This window comes from Scatophagus argus, chromosome 9 (assembly GCF_020382885.2).
Source record: "Scatophagus argus isolate fScaArg1 chromosome 9, fScaArg1.pri, whole genome shotgun sequence".
In the NCBI taxonomy this organism is placed as follows: domain Eukaryota; kingdom Metazoa; phylum Chordata; class Actinopteri; family Scatophagidae; genus Scatophagus; species Scatophagus argus.
Genome location: NC_058501.1, coordinates 11,975,281 through 11,997,468, shown reverse-complemented (window position 1 = coordinate 11,997,468; position 22,188 = coordinate 11,975,281). Strand labels below are relative to the sequence as shown.

The 22,188-nt window shown below is 41.5% G+C and overlaps 1 protein-coding gene across 8 annotated transcripts; it reads right to left on the bottom strand.

The window, feature by feature from the left end:
• Window positions 1-9,266: 9,266 nt before the first annotated feature.
• Window positions 9,267-16,784, bottom strand: tcea3 (transcription elongation factor A (SII), 3). Of its 8 annotated transcripts, none has more exons than XM_046400278.1 (21): window positions 16,576-16,784; window positions 15,794-15,856; window positions 15,511-15,616; window positions 15,278-15,383; window positions 14,122-14,655; window positions 13,925-14,038; window positions 13,522-13,635; window positions 13,342-13,410; window positions 13,142-13,243; window positions 12,939-13,010; window positions 12,463-12,522; window positions 12,191-12,262; window positions 11,967-12,035; window positions 11,797-11,859; window positions 11,620-11,694; window positions 11,080-11,240; window positions 10,854-10,910; window positions 10,560-10,714; window positions 10,322-10,468; window positions 9,790-9,861; window positions 9,267-9,676 (listed from the first exon to the last, which is right to left on the bottom strand). In XM_046400278.1, exons 1-21 carry the CDS (start codon window positions 16,642-16,644, stop codon window positions 9,668-9,670), a joined length of 2,289 nt encoding a protein of 762 aa, XP_046256234.1. In that variant the 5' UTR covers window positions 16,645-16,784; the 3' UTR covers window positions 9,267-9,667. The 8 variants fall into 8 exon arrangements, with proteins under 8 accessions (XP_046256234.1, XP_046256235.1, XP_046256236.1 ...); XM_046400279.1 differs by having other exon boundaries at window positions 12,939-13,007; XM_046400280.1 differs by lacking the exon at window positions 12,463-12,522.
• Window positions 16,785-22,188: the final 5,404 nt, after the last annotated feature.

The window sequence follows — 22,188 nt, the reverse complement described above, 5'->3', positions numbered from 1 at the left end:
TCTGCTGGGGGTAATGAGCTTCTGTCCTTGACCCATATGAAGCCAAATCATGTCTTGTCTTACTGTCTGCTCCCTGTGCCAGTCATTAATACTAACAACGTGAAAAGAATGGTCATGCAGCAAGATAAATATTTAGATTCAATCTGTTTGTTGTATTGATTTAAATGAGGGTTAGTGTCAGTGAATACATGGAGTGAAAAAAAAAAATTATACTTGTGACTTGTTTTTCTCATTGGACCTGGTTGGAGCGCACACAGAAATTGTGGACTGTCAACAGAGCAGCACTGCTTTGAACTGGCTGTCTAACGGGTTAAAGGTCTTTGAACTTATTTAGTGTTCATACATTATATTAATTTTCAGCAGGGTATGAATCTGTGACATGGGGCATGTAGATTGTGCAGGTGCTTACATACAGAATGACAAAGAAAACAAAAATATTTATTTAATTTTTTCATTTGTTTTCCTTTGAATCACAGGTTTTACAGTACATGCACACATAGAGTTTCATCTCACTCACAGTAACTGTCCTCATTGTCACCGCGCAATCTTCTTCAGGGTCACTGGATATCTGCACTAATTCATAGTCAAGGTTCAATATGGGGGTGGGTGTCAAAAAGGTGTGAAATGAGACGGAAGAGAGTACAACATGCCAGAGTGGAGCAGTGCTGGCTGCTCATTCGCAGACACACACACACAGATGAATCCACTCTCACAGAGAGACTCACACTTGTGAAAATGTACAAACACGGTTATTACCTAAACACACAGTTTAAAAAAATGCGACTCGCATGAGAAAACAAGAGGGGCAAAAAGGCTTATGTAACACTGCAAAGAGGCAGTGCTCACATCTAATTATACACATGACCGTTGGAGTGGCAGATGATCATTGGTGTTCCCTGTGACTCGCTAAAAAGAAACCTGCTACAAGAGTGAAAATGGATTTGACTTGCATCTGAAAAATCCCCTGATGCCAGTGCACCAACTTTTAATAGCTTTTCTTTTTGTGTATACAGGAGTCTGTTAGGATACAAGCTGAGGTCAAGGTCTGCAGCAGTTAGGATACTGTACATACGTACAGCTGTAGGTTATGTCATGTCCAACAGATCAATGATGGCATCCACTGCAAGAGCTACTCAACTAAGAGGACAGGAGGCCGACTGAATAACAGAAAGATGGACAAAAATAAAAGTAAATAAAAAGAAGGTTTGAAAAGGTGAAAAAATGCAATTAGAGATGAATTTGAGAGCGGATTTTGACAGACGATTGAGAGAAAATGTGTTTAGAGACGAGAAAGTGTTAGCGACAAGATATCAGCAATCAATGTGACAAAAAAATTTAAGTTGGTAAAATGTAACAGCAGTTGAATTTCCATTTGAATCATCCCTGAAGGGGCAGAGGAGACCACCTTTAGAACTCTGCCTTTAGCTGACATCGGGGACGTCTGCTGCTTTCATGATGCCATGTGAAGGACAGATGTTTACATCACCTTCCAGCCAGCGAGGACAACGCATGGTGAACTTAGCTGAAGCACACCTGAGAGCTTTCTGATGAAATGAAATAAAAGCTGTCTGTAGCCCAGAAGCACACTTCTAATAAATCGATAAATTGAAAAGAGTGGCAGCTGACGTCATATTGAATTTGATTTATTTTCTGTCTGCATTCATCTGACTTTCTCACCATCATAAGAAAAGACAACTGGCTTATGGTAAATATGATGCTACTCCCAGCAGCTGGTTAGCTTAGCATAAACAAATGTGGAAATTGCTATATACCATAAAGTCCACTAAAAGCACTTCATATCTTGTTTTTTAATGATTGCTAAACCAAATGTAAAAACAACATTATAGAATTATGCGCTGAACAGTTTGCATTTTACCTTCCGGCAGAAAAAGGCTAACTGTTTCCAGCCATGTGCATCGATTGTGATATGGTTACACTGTCCACACACAGAATTTATAAGGACAGAAAGAAAGCCTGGCAGGGTGTTACAGCAGCTCCACTATACGTATCACACATTTCCCAAGTGTAAAAAAGAGGAGCACAGAGCGGAAATTCAGTCACCTCTCACTCCTGTCACTGACTGAAACTGAGTTAATGAGCTGAGGGGGAGGCAGTGACCTTAACAAGCCAGGAGGGTGTTTGAAAGTGGGGTCAAGCAGGAGGATAGAAAAGAAAAGGATAAAGAAGGAGGAGAGAAGGATTCACTCGGGCCTTCGCTTTACGTGCAGAAGCCTTCATTTCCTCGCTGTTTTAGATTGTCACTGGATGATAGCACTTGAGTTAGTAGCATCTGAGCACCACTGACATTTGAGGCTGTCTAAAGGCCATGGCGCCATTCAGCTTTGACAATGTCTCCCTATTAAGAGTGACCAGGCAATAACTTAAAGGCCTATCACTTGGCTCAATGCCCATGCACTAACAGGTAGTGCACTGACAGGTACTGTTGCACATACTTGGGAGCAGTCCATTTCTTTCTACATCTTAAGTGCTCAGCACCAATACAGCATTAGCCCACTTCAATAATTCAGACACTTTCTAAAATCACTGTGAAGAGGATTGCTGGTTTGAGAGAAATCAGTCTCCAAATCAGAGAAGGACTGTGACCAAAGGGTCTTCAAGATTTGGTTTGTTAACTGTCAGTAGTGGAGTGACACGTGGCTAAGTTAAACTCTGGAGAGGAGGAAGGGAAAAATATGATTATGTTTCTGTGCATCAGTGACTCATGGAAGCTTTCAGGGTGATAAACATGAGATGAGAAGCTGAAACTTTGAAGATGAGTGCAAAGAAACTGTGCTGTGCTGCAGCAGAAAACACTGGCATGATACAGAAAAGTGAAAACATTAAATCAATATTTTATTTTAGCAATGCCAGCAGCACAACATGTACATTTGCTGAAAGAAATTAATAACACCTACACTGTAGAACAACAGTAGTACAATTACTGCTAGTGCTAAACTGTTATCAGTAGATCAATTAAAATCATTTGTATTGTAAAATGGGTTGATGAGGAGATTCTCGAATAGAAAAAAATTGTTGGATGACGCCAGTTTTAAAAGCTGGCAACAGAGCGGCTAATTGCAATCTATGCTTCCTGTTTTCCTTCAAACACTAAGGCTGAAGGCAAAGCATTCAATATGAGAAGGCCGGCTGCAAACCAAAGCCCTCATTAGATCCTTGCTGAGAGACAGAGTGTTAGCCAGACATCACAATGAGATTCATCAGCCAAACAGCAGAAGTGAGCATGAAAACTACAGCTGCCTCCTCTCACGCTGGCTGTGGTTTCCCTGCTGGAGGACAGTGAAGAACAGTGTTTTTCCTGGTGCCACCGGGCTGTGATCGACCTCCAAACAGATCACAGCTCTGCTCAATACAGGCAGGACACATCATCTGATTGTGGGGATGGAGCTGTAAACAAGGTTGTATCACTGCTGCTTTTGCCAAGAGGACTTCTCTCGAAATATTGGTGGCATCACCTGCACATATGTGATAACAGGTTAGCTCTTTTACCATTAAAAAACCACATTACATTGAGGGATTAACTTTGTTTTGTCCTCTGGGGGCTGTCAAAAGAAGGAGAGACAATGTCTTTGTAGGGTTTCTGATAATTTGGCTCCTGAGGACAGAAAAAAACATTACATTTGGGGATTGATATTCTGGAGAAATCAGTTTTGTTATGCCAGTCACCTACGGGCGTATTTTATCGAGGGTGTTGCAGTGGGCAGCACGGTGGTGCAGTGGTTAGCACTGTCACCTAACAGCAAGATGGGTTCATGTGCGAGTCCCGGTCTGGGTCCTTCTGTGTGCAGTTTGCAAGTTCTCCCTGTGCCTGTGTGGGTTTTTAATTTCTTCAAGAACAAGATAAAAAGGAGCAGAGCACCAAGGAAAACATCATGTAGTTTCAATGTGTGCTTTCTGTTGAACACTTGTGAACTGTTGACACTTGTACAGATTCAGAAGCAGACTCTTCTGAGACAGATGTTCCTGAGACAGAGGTGCAACACTGTGTGCTCTCTCATACTTTTTAATATTGTAAACATCAGGTTTTCACTGACCTTGTGCCATTCCTCCAGCTCCCACAGCAGCTTTGGATGTCAGTTTCTCACTCTCTAAAGAGGTACCAGAGGCTTAGTGAATAATTTCCAGCAGGAAATAATGGACGTGCAAAATTTTCATGTGAATGGCTTCAAGCTTGTTACTTATGATAATGGCGTTGATAAGGACTATCTGAAAGGGACATGGCCTTTTTCTGCATCATACAGGATCATTTTCATACTAATTTGAAGGTTGTTTTTATTTGCTAGTTTGAACTAAACAGCTGCACCTGGAAAAGATGACTTCACTCTGGCGGACCAATCTAAGTTTATTACTTATTTAATAGTTTCACATTTGATTTTTAGGTGTACTCTGCCAGTTGGTTGGTCCAACACTCTGGTTTAGACTGAATATTTTTTTTTTACAGATATTCATGGTTGAATGCATCCTATGAACTGTTGGACTTTTTGCCAGTGACATTTACATTTTTGGCTGTAGACCGATAGTTTTGTCGTTCATACACTGCTGTACATTGCTTCTTTCATTCCGATTATTAGCTTACTGCCTCCTGTGACACACGTCAGATTTTATTGATTTGAGTTAAACGTTTTGTCTGTTTCACTGTCTCCTTGCTTTCCTGCAAGCCTGGCGAATGCTTTGCTTCTTTATATGTTCTCTTCAGACAGTGGCTGGTTGTCTCTCTCTGCTTTAAGTCCTCACTCGCTCTCTGTTCACAAATGTAAGTTTTGCAGGTTGCACATTTTCATCTGGCACTGCTACAGACAGCTTGCCTGGAGCCTCCAATCTTTTTTTGATGATGTGAAAATGAGTTTTCTCCTCATCCTACCTGCAGTCATGAAAACGCAGACAGATGACAAATGTGTTTTGCAAGCTGCAAAATTTTAATTTGTTGGGTCCAGTGTTTAAAACTACACATACAAGGCTAATATGGCTGAATGTCTGCTGCTTCGGGTGATGGCATTATCAGTTATTTGGCTGAAGTTACTCTATCACGTAAGGCAGCCCTGAAGTAAAAGCCAGCTGAAGGTTAAGTCCCGAAACAACCTTGGAAAATCTAAATGGAGTCCCGCAGCTTGTCCTCACATGCTCTCTAGTTAACCACTGTGCCCACGTCTGGTCCAGGTCATTTCACCCAGCATTACGCAGTCATGCATATTATATCTGGTACTATTTGAACTCTCCTGGCTCCCTCACCTCACAAACATCACTTGTTCCGAACATCTGACAAGTTGCAGGTCCTCAAAGTTTGTTTCAAAATGTCAGGCATCTTCTGTCCACCATCAGTTTCTCTCGTAAAGATTTACAAAGCCTGCCAAAGAGGACTGTGAGGACAGGAACAAACAGACATCATGTTTCACCAACCTCCTGTAAAGAGTCTGGTCAGGTCTCAAGACTTACAGGACAAAGTCCTGGCAAATAACCTCTACAGTAAACAGGCTATTATTTTCAGCTCTCAACATCAAATGCATTTCCTTTCTACCACTCATGAGCGAAAGCAGTGAAACGGTGTTTGCTTATTTGAGAGGAAAAGGAAGGAGACTGAGAACGAGGCAGTCGGCTCCACAGAAGTTATAGATTATAGATCATCTTTCCCTCTTTCTCAGCACTTTGTCTTTGCAATTTGAAAAGTCTCAACTATAGCTGTTGAGATATCCCAGTACTGACGATCGAAATATCCCAGTATTGACGATAACCATGATTTTTAAAAAATGAAATAAATAAATAGCACATCATAAATCATTTCAGTGTCTTTGTGTTGCACTTTAACGCACCTTAACTCTGGTTGAGTAACGCTCATATTTTGATTGTGTTTCAATTGCCAAAAAGAGAGTAAACACACAATAAATAAAGCTATGAACTTGACTGGTGGCATCATTTTTTTGCCCAAAGTTTATATAGAGCTCTTTAAACATTAAGCTTCATTGAAATGTTTTGATTTCTACTGCTGCAATAAAATACTGCTTGAGAAGCTGACGAGAAACACCCCAAAGACACGAGCAGGTCTTTTTTAGGACAGATCTAGGAGCAAGACTTCAAAAAAAGACTTTTTGAACAGTAATGGAGTTTCAGAGAGTTTAATTTTGGAGTCAGAAGCTTTTCCAAAGATGAGACAGTAACAGAGGTTGAAAGACTCCAGCAGGTTGCTTGGAGTGCAGGGATGGCACAGTTTCAAAGGCCGAAGACAATTAAGATGCTTTAGAGGCTGCAGATGCTCAAAATTGAAAAGTTTCACAGGGAGATAATGTTTTCAGCAGGTTGGCATGACACTACAGCTTTAAAGATACATCACTGAGGCAAAAAGGAAATCACATAACCAAGATCTTTATTTCAAAAGAATGCAGTGGATTTTGTTCCAATACTGAAATTTTATACATCGCTTGTTATTTTTCTCGAAAACACTGATCCCCAGTGAGCCTTGTCATTTTGCTCACTTTATGTAGAGCTGAGTCTTGCAGGTTTACTTCTGCTCCACAATAATAACACACAGAAACACATCACTAGAAACGTGTCACCAGCAGAACAACTGTTCTCCTGTAATATGATAAGCATGATGTGCACTCCTGTCTCTGTTCTACCAGTTTTTGTGCATAAAAGTTAAAATATTCTCAATTTTTCAGATGCAGGAGTTGCACCTCATTTCTCATTAATTACATTTGATCACCTGTTTTCACACACTGCCCTCCTATTGGTTCACTTGACTTTACAGTAATAGTCTCTGAAACATACTGGGACATTGGTCCAAAGTTTGTCCTTTTTCTAGCTACGCAAGCAGCATGGCTCTCGTTTGACGTTCCCACCAAGCACGTTAGCATGCTAACATGCTAAACTGGTAAACATTACATAAATGCGCAAATGCTTGTGCCCTGTGTGAAACCAAATTATTGGACTGCTTATTTTTGTTCTTCTTAAGTCTGTTCAGGTTTAGGGAACTTGTTTAGGTATGAATATGAGGAACTGCAGACGAGTTCCATAGGTGAACCACTGTTATTAAAAGAGTAAATCTCAGGTACCAGGCAGACCTTTATACTGCTGTGTTTTCTACATTTAATTGCCCAATGGATGACGTTATACAGGGGACACTGCGTGCCTACCAAGTCTCAGTTATTTCCATTTATAGAGAGGCTGCATGCAGAAACAACAGGAGGCTGAGAGGTGACACACTCATCACAACACTACAGAGAAACAGCTTTCAGTATGAGCTGTGTGAGGCACATAATTACAAGAGGCATTAACAATCAGTGTCTCTGCTGTGTAAGTTCAGCTTGAAGTTTTTCTCAAAGCAGACTGAATTAGGCAGCATTTAACCTGTCGTGGACACACCACTGAGCGCAGTGCTAATGTTGAAACATTCCAGCGACGCCCGTTTTTCCCTCTGACGGAGATGTAATTATGTTCAAACGTTTTGCTGTGCAATGAAGTAAATCCATCCTGACTGACAGTCGCTTTAACTCCTGAGGTCTGGTTGTTTTGAAGCAGATGGCGTTATTTGATTGGATGATTCCTGCATGTCGCTGTCACTGATGGTTGTGGCTGTCAGTGATGGATTGGCATACATCTTCTCAAGAGAGAATGTAATATCTATACTGAGTTTACATCAATGTGTGTCTTTGATTTACTTGACATAGCATGTCATGCCACATATAGAGATTTCTCTTAAAGGTTACATCAGAAAAAAAAACATACAGACTTGGTTTTGTTTCTATAACTGTTTGTAAATTAAAGGTTGAGGCACTTTTGGTCCTTTAAATGCCATCTCTCGTTGCTTAAACCCCATCGGATCAATGGCCACCAAGATACAAAGCCCAGTACTGGCATCAAAGCATACTCATACATAGCATGTAAAGCATATCAGTTTTGGAAGAGTGAATAACACTGTACAATAGTATCAGAAATGCTAATAATGAGAAGAAATGAAAGACTTTATTTGAGAACATGTTAATTTGGGGCATAGTATGGAAACAGTGTTACTGTAGACCAACTGTTGTGGGACATGCAGGTCACAGAGCAGAGCAGCTGCCACTAAGTGAAAATGTAGGGGAATTATGTTGCAGAATCCATTAACAAATTACTACAGAAAGAAATCCGGCGCTTTGCGCAGATTATTTATTTCACATTCTTGTGCGTGAATTCCCAAGAAGCAATGCCAGCTAATTGAGTGGAGTTTTCTTTATTGATTTTGTCTTTATATTCATATATATATTCCTCTTTATATGTGTCTTTTATGTTAAAGGTGAACTTCAAGAGAGATTTTCTTGCTTGCTTTTAGATTTCCAACTGAAAGAGATGATGATCATAACACCAACGCACCAATCAGTGTTGATGCTTTCTGAGCTCTGCCCGCACATCAACAGAGGACTTTCAATGGTGGAAATGATGCAGAAGAAGTAAATGAACATGGTTTCAACTCAAAGGAAACCAGATGGTGGATACTAAGCCAGAGGGCTGCTGCTTCTCTTTTCTGTCATTTCGGCTGATACAGAGACCATATTTCTCACATTAACACCACATACTAATATATTCAGCGTGCTGTATGCAGTATAACGTATAACTTCTTTAGAAACACAAAACTGGTAGAATATAATTTGCAAAAACATATTTCTCATAAGGATATCAAATTCAGCACCATTTGGGAAAATGGTTTGTTTTGTTGGTCATGTGGTCAAACAGCTTTGATGTTGTCATGTTAATCTTAAACAGCACGTCCCTTTGGCTTCACCAGCCTGTTGGATTGGCACTAACGAGCAAGGATCTAATTTGTGTTCAGTAACCTGAGGAGAGAAAAATACAACTGTGGGGGACTGACGTCGCCTGTGTTTTGAGATGTAATGAGTTGTTGCCATCTACTGTACATTTTCAGTGGTGCAACAGGAAGAGTTCACACGATCCAACCACAGTCAGAACGTTTTCATCTAAAACATTTTGCTCTGAATAAACATTTATCCGTGAAATGAATTATGGATTTCTATTTAAATTAGATTCAAAGTCGCTCCTGGATTTCATTAGTTTTAGCAGGTTTGCGCATGTGATGCAAACTGTAAATGCAGTTTTCATTTTCATTTCCCCACAGTCCTTCCCTTTATGTGTTCAGGTAAATCGTAGTGATGAGAATGTAAAAACTGTTGTAAATCTCTACCACTGTGCCCAAATCAAATAAAACAATAAAAACTAATAGTGATGATGGTGATAATGTGGGAAGTGACTCCAAATAAGACTGATCGTCAAAATTTTTTATTAAACGTGAGTTTAAAAAGCCATCATACTGGTGAGCTCCGCTGTTTTATTGGAATTAGATATATACAAAGTGAACAGCTGTAACATGGCATAGCATATACTGACTGGATAGTCTCTTTATCAGCACCATGATCATCACTCATTGTTCCAACAGTCGTCAAAGTAACGTTCATGCTTCAGTCTTCAGTTCCATACAAAGCAAATCCTAATTAATAGCACAGGCTTACAAATCTCAAAATTTCAAGTAAAAATTGTAAAGTCACTATTATTATGTTTAAATCACTAGCTGCAATAATTTATAATCTCCCTCTTCCCTCTTTCATTATAGAATATATGTAGTTCAGTTTGCTCAGAAAAAAAATGTGGTTTCACCTGGAAGGCATTAGCAGAACTGAAAGGAAAAATACACAAGTATTAGAAAAGTTTTTTTTGTTTTTTTTTTAATCGTTAGAAACCAAAACAAAACACATGAGTTACTGCACTCAAGACAAGGGACAGACTTACCTTCCAGCGGTTACCACACTCATTACACAGAACAAATGTGGTCATTGGCTCATCAGCACTGCGTGTCTGCACCTAAAACACACACACACACAGCATATTATAGTGCAAAGTGCTAGCACAATGTGGAGAAGAAAGGAAGAAAAGTGAAACACAATCACCAGCTCCTAATTGCTTAATTGCTCCTTTCAATGAGCAAAAAATCCATTCAGCAGTTATGTTATCATCAAAGCAGATTTAATAACACGGCCCTAATTCAGTCCTGAACTTGATATTTATCGTTTCCCTTCTGCTCTCAAACAAACAGAGAGAAAAACACTCTTTCCACTGGCTTCTTATATCAGCACATACACGTGAAGACTGGGTCTGTAATATGGTGAGTAATGGTAAAGGACTCCACACAAACAGCTGGATGCAAAGTCTATTCTATTCTATTGTGGCACCCTTTACCAGTGAAATAGTCCAGGGAATCACACAGCACACAGTACATGCTTTTTCTTTCTCTAACGCTTAGTTTTGCTTTGTGTTTGTTTACCTGGTTGTAGGTGCAATTCTTCTTCTTGCACTTGCCGCACTGCAGCAGGTCGGTGGTGGTGCCACCGGTTTTGGCCATTTGGTGCTCCCTGATGGCCTCCTGGGTGAGAACGTTCCTCAGCTGCTTCAGCTCGTCACTGGCCATTTCCTACATGATGACAAAGATGTGAAAAGAAAACTCATGAAAGGAGTTTATTGAGTTTATTGATGGCTTAGTATGCAGTTGCAGTGTTCCATACCTCAGCAGACATGGAGGCGATGCGACTTAATTTGATGGATCCTGCGAGAACGTTTCTGCGAAGCCCGGGGTTCTTTGGGTCTTTCAAGTTGCTGATGCGGCTGCGGACTCTGTTTTTATATTTCATATCCGTGGCCTTTATCTCCTGGTAGATATGTGCGATTGTGCAGTCAAGGGAAATCTGATCATGACCATAATGTCACCTGGGAGACTTAGCTTTGGGTCATCACTGAATTAACTCCAATTTATTTAAACTATTCATAATGACATTTAATTAAAATCAAATTAAGGATATGATCTTCGATCTCCACAGCCATGCTTTCACAGTTAGTTCCAAAATCTTTGTAGTCATCTGTGAAGACAAGAAAAACATTTCATGTTAATCTGCACCCTAAAGTTATCTTTGTATGTGTTCCTTATGTAGTATATTGCTGCGAAGTGCCACTATGCAGTCCGTATGACTTTAGCAGAACATTTAGAGCACATTAGTTCTTAGTGATAATATGCAGCTGTTGCCTTACTGTCTGTGCGAAGGGCAGCTGCCAGCATCTCAATGCACTTGTCTCTGACAGAGTCCCCGGTAGCCAAATGAGGGGACAGTGGACCCCCAGCAGAACTGAAGCTGGGAGACATGGGGCTGGTCGGTGTGGTGGGAGATTTAGGGGTATCGATTTTCCCCTTTCTAAAGAAAAAGGACACGTAACAACAACCAAAAAGTGAGTTACATGTGACCTCAGGAAGGAGAGGTGGGTCAGTTAGGAATTCTATTACATGTAATGTCTTTCCAAATAATATAAAACAAAACTGTGCTGACACCCTGATTTGGCTTAAACCAAAAACATCAAGCCAAAAAGAATCTGACCTGAACGATTCTAAAATGCTCCACAGAGCTGAAGGGAAACTGCACACTCTTGTGAAAATTCTTTAAATCATTGCCATCAAGTTTGCATTTCAGAAAATGGTCCTCCAAAGAAGAGTGCACTTCAACTGAACTGAATATAGAATAATCATCAGGCTCATCAGCATATTGACTTGGACACAAAAAAAAAACATTAAAATACCTTTCAATGCTGTCAGTAGAGGGTTTCCTCTGTGGAGGTGCAGGCTGAGAGGACTTGGAGCCCTGAGATTGTCTCCTAGGAAACAAGGTCAATATCATCAGCATCATGTTTTCCAATGAAACAAACCTGTGAAAGCACTGAGCAGCTGTTTAGCAAATGTATTTCTGTGTTGTTTACCTTTCAGCTGTTAGCTTCTTTGCTGGTGGTGAGCTGCTTTTCTTAGAATCAGTGGATTCTCGCCTACAGTCAGCAATGAGACACTTAGAGTAGTGACGGTTTCCTCGGCATTGTTTATTTTGGGTTCATTTTCAAGCATGAGTGAGATTCAATGTGAATACCAGTCCTACCTGTCAGGTATGCAGTCGGCTGAATGACGTTTCACAGGTTGGCCAAGCTTTGAGTCACAGGAGTCCTTCCTGCACCAAAAGAGGAGCAGAGTTACGACACTGATATCATGTTTAAAAAAATAAAACACACACAAACTGAGATGGATTAAAAACAACAACAACAACAAAGCAGTGTAAAACCGAGAGCAAAGTACAGCAGAATTTATATCCCTGCTCCTGCACACCTGTGTTTTTCTTTTTTGACATCCACACTTGGCTTTTTGGGTGGAGGCGGCTTAGAGTCTGATGATTCACTCCTAGCAAAAGGAAACATTTGTTTGATTCTCAAACAAATCCACTTACAGGACAGTTAAAGTATGATAACAGCATGATGGTTAAAGTTTCTCATGCACCGAAAACCGATGAGGAGCTTTTCGAAAAAGCTCAAATCGAACCACGCAACCAGCATTTCTAACAACCACACCTTAACAGGTATTCACACTCATAACCCTCCAACCTTTCTCTTTTGGCTTCATCTGAGTTCTTTTTAGACACTTTGTTATCAGATGAGTCCTTCCTGCAAAAAGAAAAACAGTTTTGTACCAATAAAATATCTGCTGCTAGCCTCGTTTTACAGTGAGTTACTCAACACCAGCTTGAAATAAGGATGTGAAAGTCCAGACTTCACATAATAATGTATCGGGATATTTTAAGCTGATATTCAAGTCTTATCTGAATCTAAAATAGTCCCAAGTGTTATTATTTGGTATTGTAGCCATGCAAAAAAGATTTGAAAAAAATAATCACTGATACAACTCTATAGCAGCGCCACACAGCATTACTGTCACATCCTGACACCACACTGTGTCAAGATTTTGTGTAAAATAGAAGAAAAGCAGAGATTAAAGTCTGGGGTGATTGATCCTCCAGAGACAACAGCAAAGTAATTTTTCAAGGCTCAGTGAAAGACAGAATAATTCCCACATCCCAGACCTGTCTTTCTTCAGATGGTCTGACATCTTCTTCTTCTGTGAAGGAGGTTTAGAGTCTGATGACTCCTTCCTGCTGCGGCAGACGGCGCAAGGGTTCAAAGCAGAGAAGAAAATGCCAAATGAAATCACAGGTTATTTCTTCTAAATAACCAAGGCAGTGACTACATGCAGTCTGCAGCGAGATGCGTGTCATCTGACCCAGACCTTTCCTTTTTCCCATCCAGTGAGGGCCGCTTCAGCGGAGGCGGAGGGTGAAGGTGAAGAGGGAGTGGAGGAAGAGGAGCATTGGGGTCAGGAGGCTCTTTTCTAAATGAAAATACACCTTTGAGCTGAGCTGAATCACTTCACGATGAGAGTTAATATTAATTCACGTGAGACCACTCAGTTTGCATGCAGGCGCTGACCTTGGTGGAGGAGGATGAAGGTGAAGAGGAAGAGGAGCTATAGGAGCATTTGGGTCCAGTGGAAATTTCCTGATGTGAAAATCAGCGTTACTTTGAGTTTTGCCTTAAAAATCTCACACTTCTTTGCTCTACACTCACTCAAAAAATCATTTCACAAACATGCTCCAAAGCATGCCAGACCTCTCTTTCTTTGCTTCCAGTGATGGTCTCTTGGCTGGAGGAGGAGGAGGAGGAGAAGAAAGTGGGGAAGCATGAGGACGAGGATGATGGGAGGAAGAATCTTTACCGTCCTTCCTGGACAAAGGTCAGAAACAGTACAGGTCAGAGCGCTACAACTCAAAAGTCCCCGATTATACCGAATGCAATTGAAGCTAAATACCAAATCTTTTCGATCACGACACATATGACTGACCCATCACAGCATGCACCATGCACAGCGGGTTTCCTGTTAGGCCGCGAGTCCTGTTATAAAACTACAGGAGCAAATGTCAGTGCATATGAGTGACTGAACGAATGACTCAGAAACGGTCATGTCATGCAGTCTGTCAGGCTCTCCGGCTCAGGTTCAGTGCAGCAGCCTGACCTGTCCTTTTTCAGGTCCAAAGAGGGGCGTTTGATCTGGAGAGGAGGCCGAGGGGGTCGAGGAGGAGAGGGGAACCGGGTGGGATACAGAATACTGCTGTCCAACACTCCTCTCCTGAAATAAATAATTCAGTGTGAAATTCTGCCCGGTTGTTTCTGATGTGTAATCACCAGATTTTTGAGGCACTTTCCTCTCACCTTTCAAACACCGGTTTGTGGACATCAGCAGGTTTCTCTCTCTGGAGTTCACTCGGCGGTTTCTCTCGCTGCGGCGTGTTTATCAGCCTCTCATGTCTGTTCTCTTCCCTGTGCTTCTCCCTCTTAATGTCGTCCGTGTAGCTGTGCTTCCTGGGTTCTTCAGGGTGTTTCTCTTTTTTGACTTCTTCCACGTGTCTCATCTTTTTCCGTTCTTCCGACGGTCTTTCTTTCCTTGCTTCTGGCTTGTGTTTCTCACCCTGCAGGTCTTGCACATGTTTCTGTTTCTTGTCTATTTCCAGCTGGGCATCCTCTGCTGCTCTTTGTTTTTTGGATTCTTCTAAATGCTTCTCTTTACTGATTTCTTGGGGATGTTTCTCATTTTGAGGCTCCTCCGGGTGCTTCTCATCTCTGGGGTCATCGGCGTGTCTTTTTTTGTTTTTAGACTCGTCATTATGTTTTTCTTTTTTGTTTCTATTGGAGTGTTTTTTGTCAGGATCCGAGTCCTGTTTCGAGTTGACGTCCGGTCTCCTGTGACTAACAGAAACAAAGGAAGAATCTTTTTTTGCCGCTGTTCAAGAGCCAGCAAACACTGACCAGTTTCACGTACATCAGGTCTGCTGTTGTAATGCAACTGAGTGCAGCAGTGGCCCTCATCACGAGTGCTGAGCCTTTCATGCTTCTTTTATCATTTTTATTTTGATTCTAACCATAAAGAATCGTCCTTGATGCTGAATGTTGTCTTTGTGTGGACAGATTAGCCTCCTGACCTCCTTGTAAAGCTATACCACGTCCAGCTGTTAGTGGGTAGAAAGCTGCTCGTATTCAAAATGACGACGTGGTCAGTGATGACCCCTGACACCTTCTGTCATCTTTTCATTTTATGAGCTGACAGAGCTGTTTTTAACACCAGGACTGGAGCTTCTCTCAACTTGCACAAATGCTGCAGATCTTGTGTGGTGCATCGCTGCATATATGAGAGACATCTCACCATTTCACTCACTGCGCATGCATCCATAAATTCATGAAATCTTTAGATGCAGTTCGGTCTCACTCACTGCTCTGTGTCTGACAGCAGGGACGTTAACCAGAACTTTCTTTCATAACGTCTCTGCTTCTGTGTTGAACATCACGTTGACTTGCTGAAGGAAGTACTGACCTGCTCTGTTTCTCAGAAGGCGAGCCATTTGCAGGCGCTGCTGTTTTGCTGGAGTCCAAACCGTTCTTCATTTCTGATGACTTCTCAGAGTGAGAATGGCCAGAGTCTGCGTGAGCATTTGAATGAATCGCATCAGCAGATCAGTCAGTTCACTTGACATGTATTTAATGCAAACCACCATTTAACTGCTCTTAAATTATGCATGTATGTAAATCACGTGTCAGTTCAAGTACCCAGAAGTCTTTTCCAGTCTTTAATGAGGACCTTCGCCAAGGCAATCACTTCCTCATCCGCACAGTGCTTCCTGATACCGTTCACAGACATGCCAATCCTTGTTTCCTTGAATCAAACACAAACACAGTAACAAGAGTTTTATTAATCGTACACTATTGCCGTTGGGGGAACAGAGTTATTTTAATTATTCCTTCATTGTTCCCAATGAAAACCGATAGTTTAAGCGTACTCTGATATGAACTGAAGCTGTGCATGAATGCAATAAAACATAGCGGAGCCTACCTGGAGAAGTTTGAGTGTCATATTGAAACCTTTCAGTTCCCTCAGCAGGTCTATGGCTCCCTCCTGCACACACAACACAGCCAGCACCGTTTACACGTGTAACCTACAAATCTGAAATGTGTTCATTCAGGAATGTGCAAAATGAAGTACATGCACGCGATTAGTAAACATTAAATCCGCAAATACAACAACATCTGCAAATTTGGAGTTTTCGTGCGCATTTTAGAGCAAAATCATTCCATAATTTCAAAGTATATCATATCAGGCGTTAAATAAGCATGTCTGTGACTGCTTGTTTTAATCTGATCACACGCTGGAACTCGTAGTCTTCACAGCGTTCACTGGCTGCTTCACTGTCTCGCTCGCTGTGGCTCAAACTGTGCGAGAGCGCCATGTCCGCGTCCTGTTTGCAGTCAGTCACAACACACGACCTTGCTCACAGGCCGCGGTGTTTACTTTTCTGCAGCGTGAGTCACGGATCGATTTGGAGAGCAGAAAGGGATTTGCAAAAAGTTGTCAACAAGCGGACAAAAGTGAGTCCATATGGCGCTGGTCGCTCTGTAAAACTGCGCCAAACACCTGTTGATCATCTGTTACAGCAGTCGGGTTCTTATTACAAACGTGCATACGCTCCAGAAACTAAAACACCGATTCAAACAGAAACCTTCAACGTAAACCCAAAGGAAAACATGTCACTTTCCAAGCAGACATTGACGGGCCTGCTGCACTGCACGAGGTAGCAGCACGACGCGCCACCTGTGGGTGTCAAAATACAGTCTCACCGTGTTATTTCTAGACACCATCTTGTCCAGTTTCTTTGCAATCCGAATGAGATCTTCCTCTCGAGTCATCGCTGCATTTAAGAACGTAAGAGCGAATCAATAATGTCGAATTAAAAAAAAACAAAAAACCTTTTTTAAAAAAAAAAAAGTTCGGATCCCCTGCAGGTCGGACTTTACGCACAGCGCAATCCATCCAGCCCAGAGGCGTGTCCTGCTGCGGGATCCCAGCTGACCACCACGACACATGACAACTAAATATAGACCCTGAAGAAGACACAGGAGCAATACAAATATCTAATTCCCAAGATTGAATGTTCTTTGAAATGGTCAGACTTTTAATAGTGGTAAAATATTTAATCATTTCAAGGAGTCAATCGAGGACTTCAGCGTCAGTTTTTAAACTTAATAGCGCAGCTGCTTATGTTGTTTTGTGCGTATCACCAGTTTGACTGAATTACACGGTTATTACCTCACTCACAACTTCATCACCAAGTAACACGGACTTGACAAGTGTTTTCAGGGCACTAGAGTTTGTAGTCAGTGTGCAGATGCGGAGAACACCGGCCAAGATTTTCACTTTCGTTTACAAAATGTGGTTAATGTGGTTATAATCGGTTACTGCATTTGTTTACGCGCGTTAGCCACCAGGGGGTGCTGTTATGCAAGTGTTTAACCGCGCATAGCTTCACGGGCCCATTTAACGTGATTTCCTTTTGCACTGAAAACACTGACCTTGCAAGCACGTCTGCTTTTATTTGCTACCATTTACGCCTGTTCAGTTTTTTTTTGACGTCTTTACACTCATTTTGAGCTCATGCTGAGATGTCATAATGTTTTTTCTCTTCTTCACCCATTTGCAGAAATATTTATTGTGAAAATGTGAGTGTTGGGGTTGTTGTCCAACAAATTCAGACACCCAGTATTTGAAATAATACTGAACTGCCCTGATATTGGACTGGATTTATAGGCTCTCAGCCTTCCTTTGAGTCTTGTGGTATATACATTAGTTAGCTGAGGTCGGTTAGATAAACATTCAGCCAATGAAATCACTTGCTATTACTTGGGCAAATGCTTTCTACAAGGTCTTCAGTAAAAATACGTTTATATATCATCTCTGATAGCTTTTTGGAAGCAATCACTTACAGACTGTTTTCATTGAAAATCTCATCCAGGGGAAACACGCTCCCAGGACAGATAGACATGAAAGCTTAGTCCCACAGTCCACCGGGAACTGGGCCCCTCTACAGTTCAGAGCTCGGAGACGTCCCCGCTGCTGGATGTCTCAATGGCTGTGGGAATTGAGCACACGAGAGAGGCAAGCTGTATCAGTTTGTTTTTGAAGTTAGATCAAGTATCAGTGGGGAAGACTTGAGGTTTTAATTGGTTTGGATTTCTCCGTTTCAAACCCGACAGTTTACATGGACACAGTTTATGTGGACAGCAATGCTCTCTAACATAATTGTATATCATTACATGTCTGTATTGGCTGGAAATCTTAAATGTCTGCCCTAAAGGTAAAGTGTACTTGGATTTTTCACACGATAGTGTGTTTAAATTTAAAACCTTTACATATGATCCATGTCCCATTAATCTGAGAGCAATCTGTGACACTCTTGTTTGTGGTGCAGGGATTTCAGGATAACCATGTTAATGACGGCAGGTGAAAGTACAGTCCGAAAGCTCGTCTTCAGCAAAGAGTCTTATCTCTTTGCGCCGCTCTTATGCAACAGGCTATGTGTGTGTGTGTGTGTGTATGACCCGACCCTGCCTTCATCTGAAGACGACAGAGGCTCTGGCAGGTAGTGGGAAGTGGGACAAGCTCGTCGTGAGGTAAGAGAGGAAGCAGGCCAAGAGGAAGAACCAACGATCAAGATCAACTCACAACATCCTCTAACTCTGCAGACTAAACCCTTCAGCCTGGGGCTGAGACAGAGCTGCCTCCCCCCTTGCAGCCTGACCTCTTTCCCAGACACTCAGACTAAATAAACTGTGGGCTCGTTGTGTACACCTTGTACTACCAGCCTTGTTCTCAACTCGCAAATTAGGCAAATGTTCAAAATATTAAGAACTATAAAAGTTGTCCTCCAGCTACACTTGTCACACAGAGCAGAAATTAAAAACACATACATCAGTTTTGATGTAGGCCTACTGAGTAGTGAGTTCTACTTCACTACACTTATTACTTCACTCAGCTTCAGTTACATGTCAGATGTAAAATGTAGGATAAAGATATGCTCAATAAAATTAGAAACAACCTAAACAACAGAAAAATGCTACTTGGGCCTGAATTAATCAGTAATATTTATCTTGACAAATAATGTGTAACACAAAGGGTCAGTTTTTCTGCATGATATTTACTCTGTACTTGAAACTTGTGCTTATTTTTAGTTAACCCTAGCGGTTACAGAGCAGCATCATTCATCTGGAGTCGTCCTTATGGTCTCCTGATTAATTTAAGTCCAATATTTACTCTCCTGTAGCTCTGTGTTTAGCCTCCACCAGCTCCTGGGAGAAATATCTCACTCTGGCTTTAAGTGCTAAATACTCCACTATGTTCATCAGCTGGTCACTAACTGTGTGTGTCTGCTGTCTGGTGCTGAGAAGGTGGTGCACAATTTTGAGACTGAACCACAACAGTAAAATCTCAAGCCTTAAAGCAAAAACAAAGAGCTGAAAGAGCTGAAGGGGAAGAGCAAAATTGTGACCCCTTTCACGTTACTCTTAGTCATTAGATCCATTGTTGTGACTACAGTATTGATCAGTGCAGCTTTAATCACACGTTTCCACTAATAAGAATGGACCTTAATATAGTATTTTTGTATTGTGGTATTGTTTCTTTTAATGAAGTAAAAAATCGGAATAATCCTGCTACTGCAAAGGAGACATACAGCAATTTGTCACAACGAACAATTCTTATATTCCCGGAGACGGCAGAAATGGAGATGTGCTGAAATGCAGTGAGACCCTCATGTTTTGTGCCGCTGGTGAGTCTTCCCCCACTCTGGGCTCCTGGTGACTCTTGTTGTGCATTTAAACGGTTACATAACTGCATCTGTGTGCATTCCCATACACTGCGCTGAAGAACCCTGCGCCTCTGCTGCTGAGTTTCAGACTCTATCATTAGCCTCGCTGGTCTGACCACATCAAGTTCTGTCTCGTCTTTGCTTGCTTTCCAAGCAGACAGAAGAAAGTGGTCCTGCACCCCCTGCTGTACTGCACATCCTACACATTTTAACTGAAAAAAAAAGACCAGATCCAGATCCAAAAATCCAACGAGACACATCCACCAGTATACTTTCCTCTCTCTGCACTTCGCCCAGCGCTGCTGTCTCTGCCAGTCACAGACCAGAGACGCCAGGCCTGGGCAATTATGGCAATTTTTGGATGACATCAGACCAGAAAATGAATGATTTCATTTAGCCATTTTTTTCCCTTTTTTTTTGTAACTGGTGTAGGCTGCAGAACCTGTAATAGAGCATGTCAAAACAGAGTGCGAGAATTGTTTAGACGGTCACATCTTCAGCTGGATGGAGGCTAATCCCAGACTGGTGGGGTTGGTTTGTCTGCTAATAATGATCACTGTTCGGTGTTGGCACTCGCACAAAGTAGGCCAGAGAGGTTGGACCACCCAAAGACTTTAAGAACATCCTTGTAACTTCAGCTGTCTCTTAAGTCTCTATTTATTTGGTGCCACTATTTTAGGCTCCCTTTGACCAAAATAACTGGTGGTGCCACCGTTAGACACAATCCAACCAAAATAACTAGCCTAAATGACCAACCAAACTATATCGGAATTATGCACTGAGAAAGAGATGTTTAACCCCAATCTTGACTACAAAAATTACCTTAAGTGTATGTCACCCTGACTGCAGATTATGAAGAAATGAGACAGAAAATTATTCACCCTATTGTTGCAGAGAATGCCCTAAAGATGCCTTTAACGGGAGGAAAAGGGGGAAAAAAAGCTGGAAAGGGATATGTAAAATATGTACTATAACTTATCCACAACCGTCAATTACACACTGGCACACTGGACAGACACTGAGTCATTTGTGTAGTGTGTCTGCAAAAAGATCCTGTGGTTCTTTCCAAGGCTGCGATTTGATCTCTGAGCTCCCTTCGTTTGTGCTTGAGCTCCATCTTTATGCTGACAAACAAGTGCAAAACCTCTTTGACCTGCAACTCGGGGGGGGGGGGGGGGGGGGATCATTCTATTGTGAATGGAAGAGCAGCTTGGAAAAAAAGCTGCAATTTTGACACCTGCTTGGTGTTTGTGTCTTCATTCAGAAACTGTGAATAGAATTCCACAGCGGCGCATCAGCTCAAGCTGTGAACTGATGAAGTAGAGTTCCTACACTAACTGACCAAATTGTGTTAGTGTGTAAATCCCCTCTTACTCTCATTTCCTTTTCAACTGCCCACTAATCCAATTAGAGCACCCGCAGTTCAAAACCTGCAACAACTACCTTTCCTCTTTATTAGCAGCTTTTGGAGATTCTGCACAGGTTAGATATTTATATTCTGGAACTGCAACGATTTGAGAGAAGCAGGAACTGGACTCAATGCTAAATGATCCAGTTAGCTGGAGACGTGCAAAAGTGTCTAAATCCATAGATGTCACACATTTGTATGCTTAGTTTTAGCTCACATTAAGACTTTATTTGGGCTCTCTTGGAAACTTGTGTCCCTGAACACCGCAGAGCTGGTTCTTGTATTTTAAAGAAAACAACAACACAATAAAGTATATAAAAACCAAATCTGGCCTCACAGTAACAAGAGTGAAAATATTTATAGTTCCTCTTCCTGCCATGCACAGAGGCACTTTTCCAGGTTTTGCACATCCGTAAAGCTTTACCAACTGATCCACGAGACCAGACAATCACCAGAAAGGTTCTCAGGAGTAACCCGGTGAATTCACTGCTGTCACCACCATAATGTTTCTTCTGACCTAATTGAGAAATGTCATGAAAGATTGTCTCAACATAAGATTTTTTTAACAAAAAGCCTACACTTTAAACTGAGTGTTGGGACTATGAGAGACAGAGGCCTTTGTCAGGTAAGGAGTATCTGAAAAAAGACACCAGTTAACTTGCGTTGTGGGAAATGTAGGATCCAGTGTTTTTGGACCTTGACCCACATGGGGACTAACCTGAGTGTATCTCAGCCTCAACTGAATAAGTTTGGACCCTTTTCTTTATATGTCTCTGGCAAGTCAACCCAACTTTATTGAAGTGCAATGCTTTGTTTGTTTGTCCCAGTGGCCAACATTTTACCGCAATCAATATTCTTTACTCTGCTGTTCAACCTACTAACTGAACAGGATGTGAACAAGCTTAAAATGACTGAACATGCATTTTGAAAAATTGAAAATGTATTTTAATATAGCTAATGTATTTTCAAAACTCATATTGTTGCACAACATTTAAGAGTAAAACTGCACGCACAAAGTCAACAAACGATTAAGAAATGTGCTTGATTATCAGCTTTTCAGGTGATGAGATAAATGCATTCAGGAGGATGCTTTTTCCTTTATAAGAGGCTTAGTGAACCTGCCCTCAGATGTCACTTTGGGCTATAGATGTGCTATGTAGCTACAACATGCTGAAGACTAGA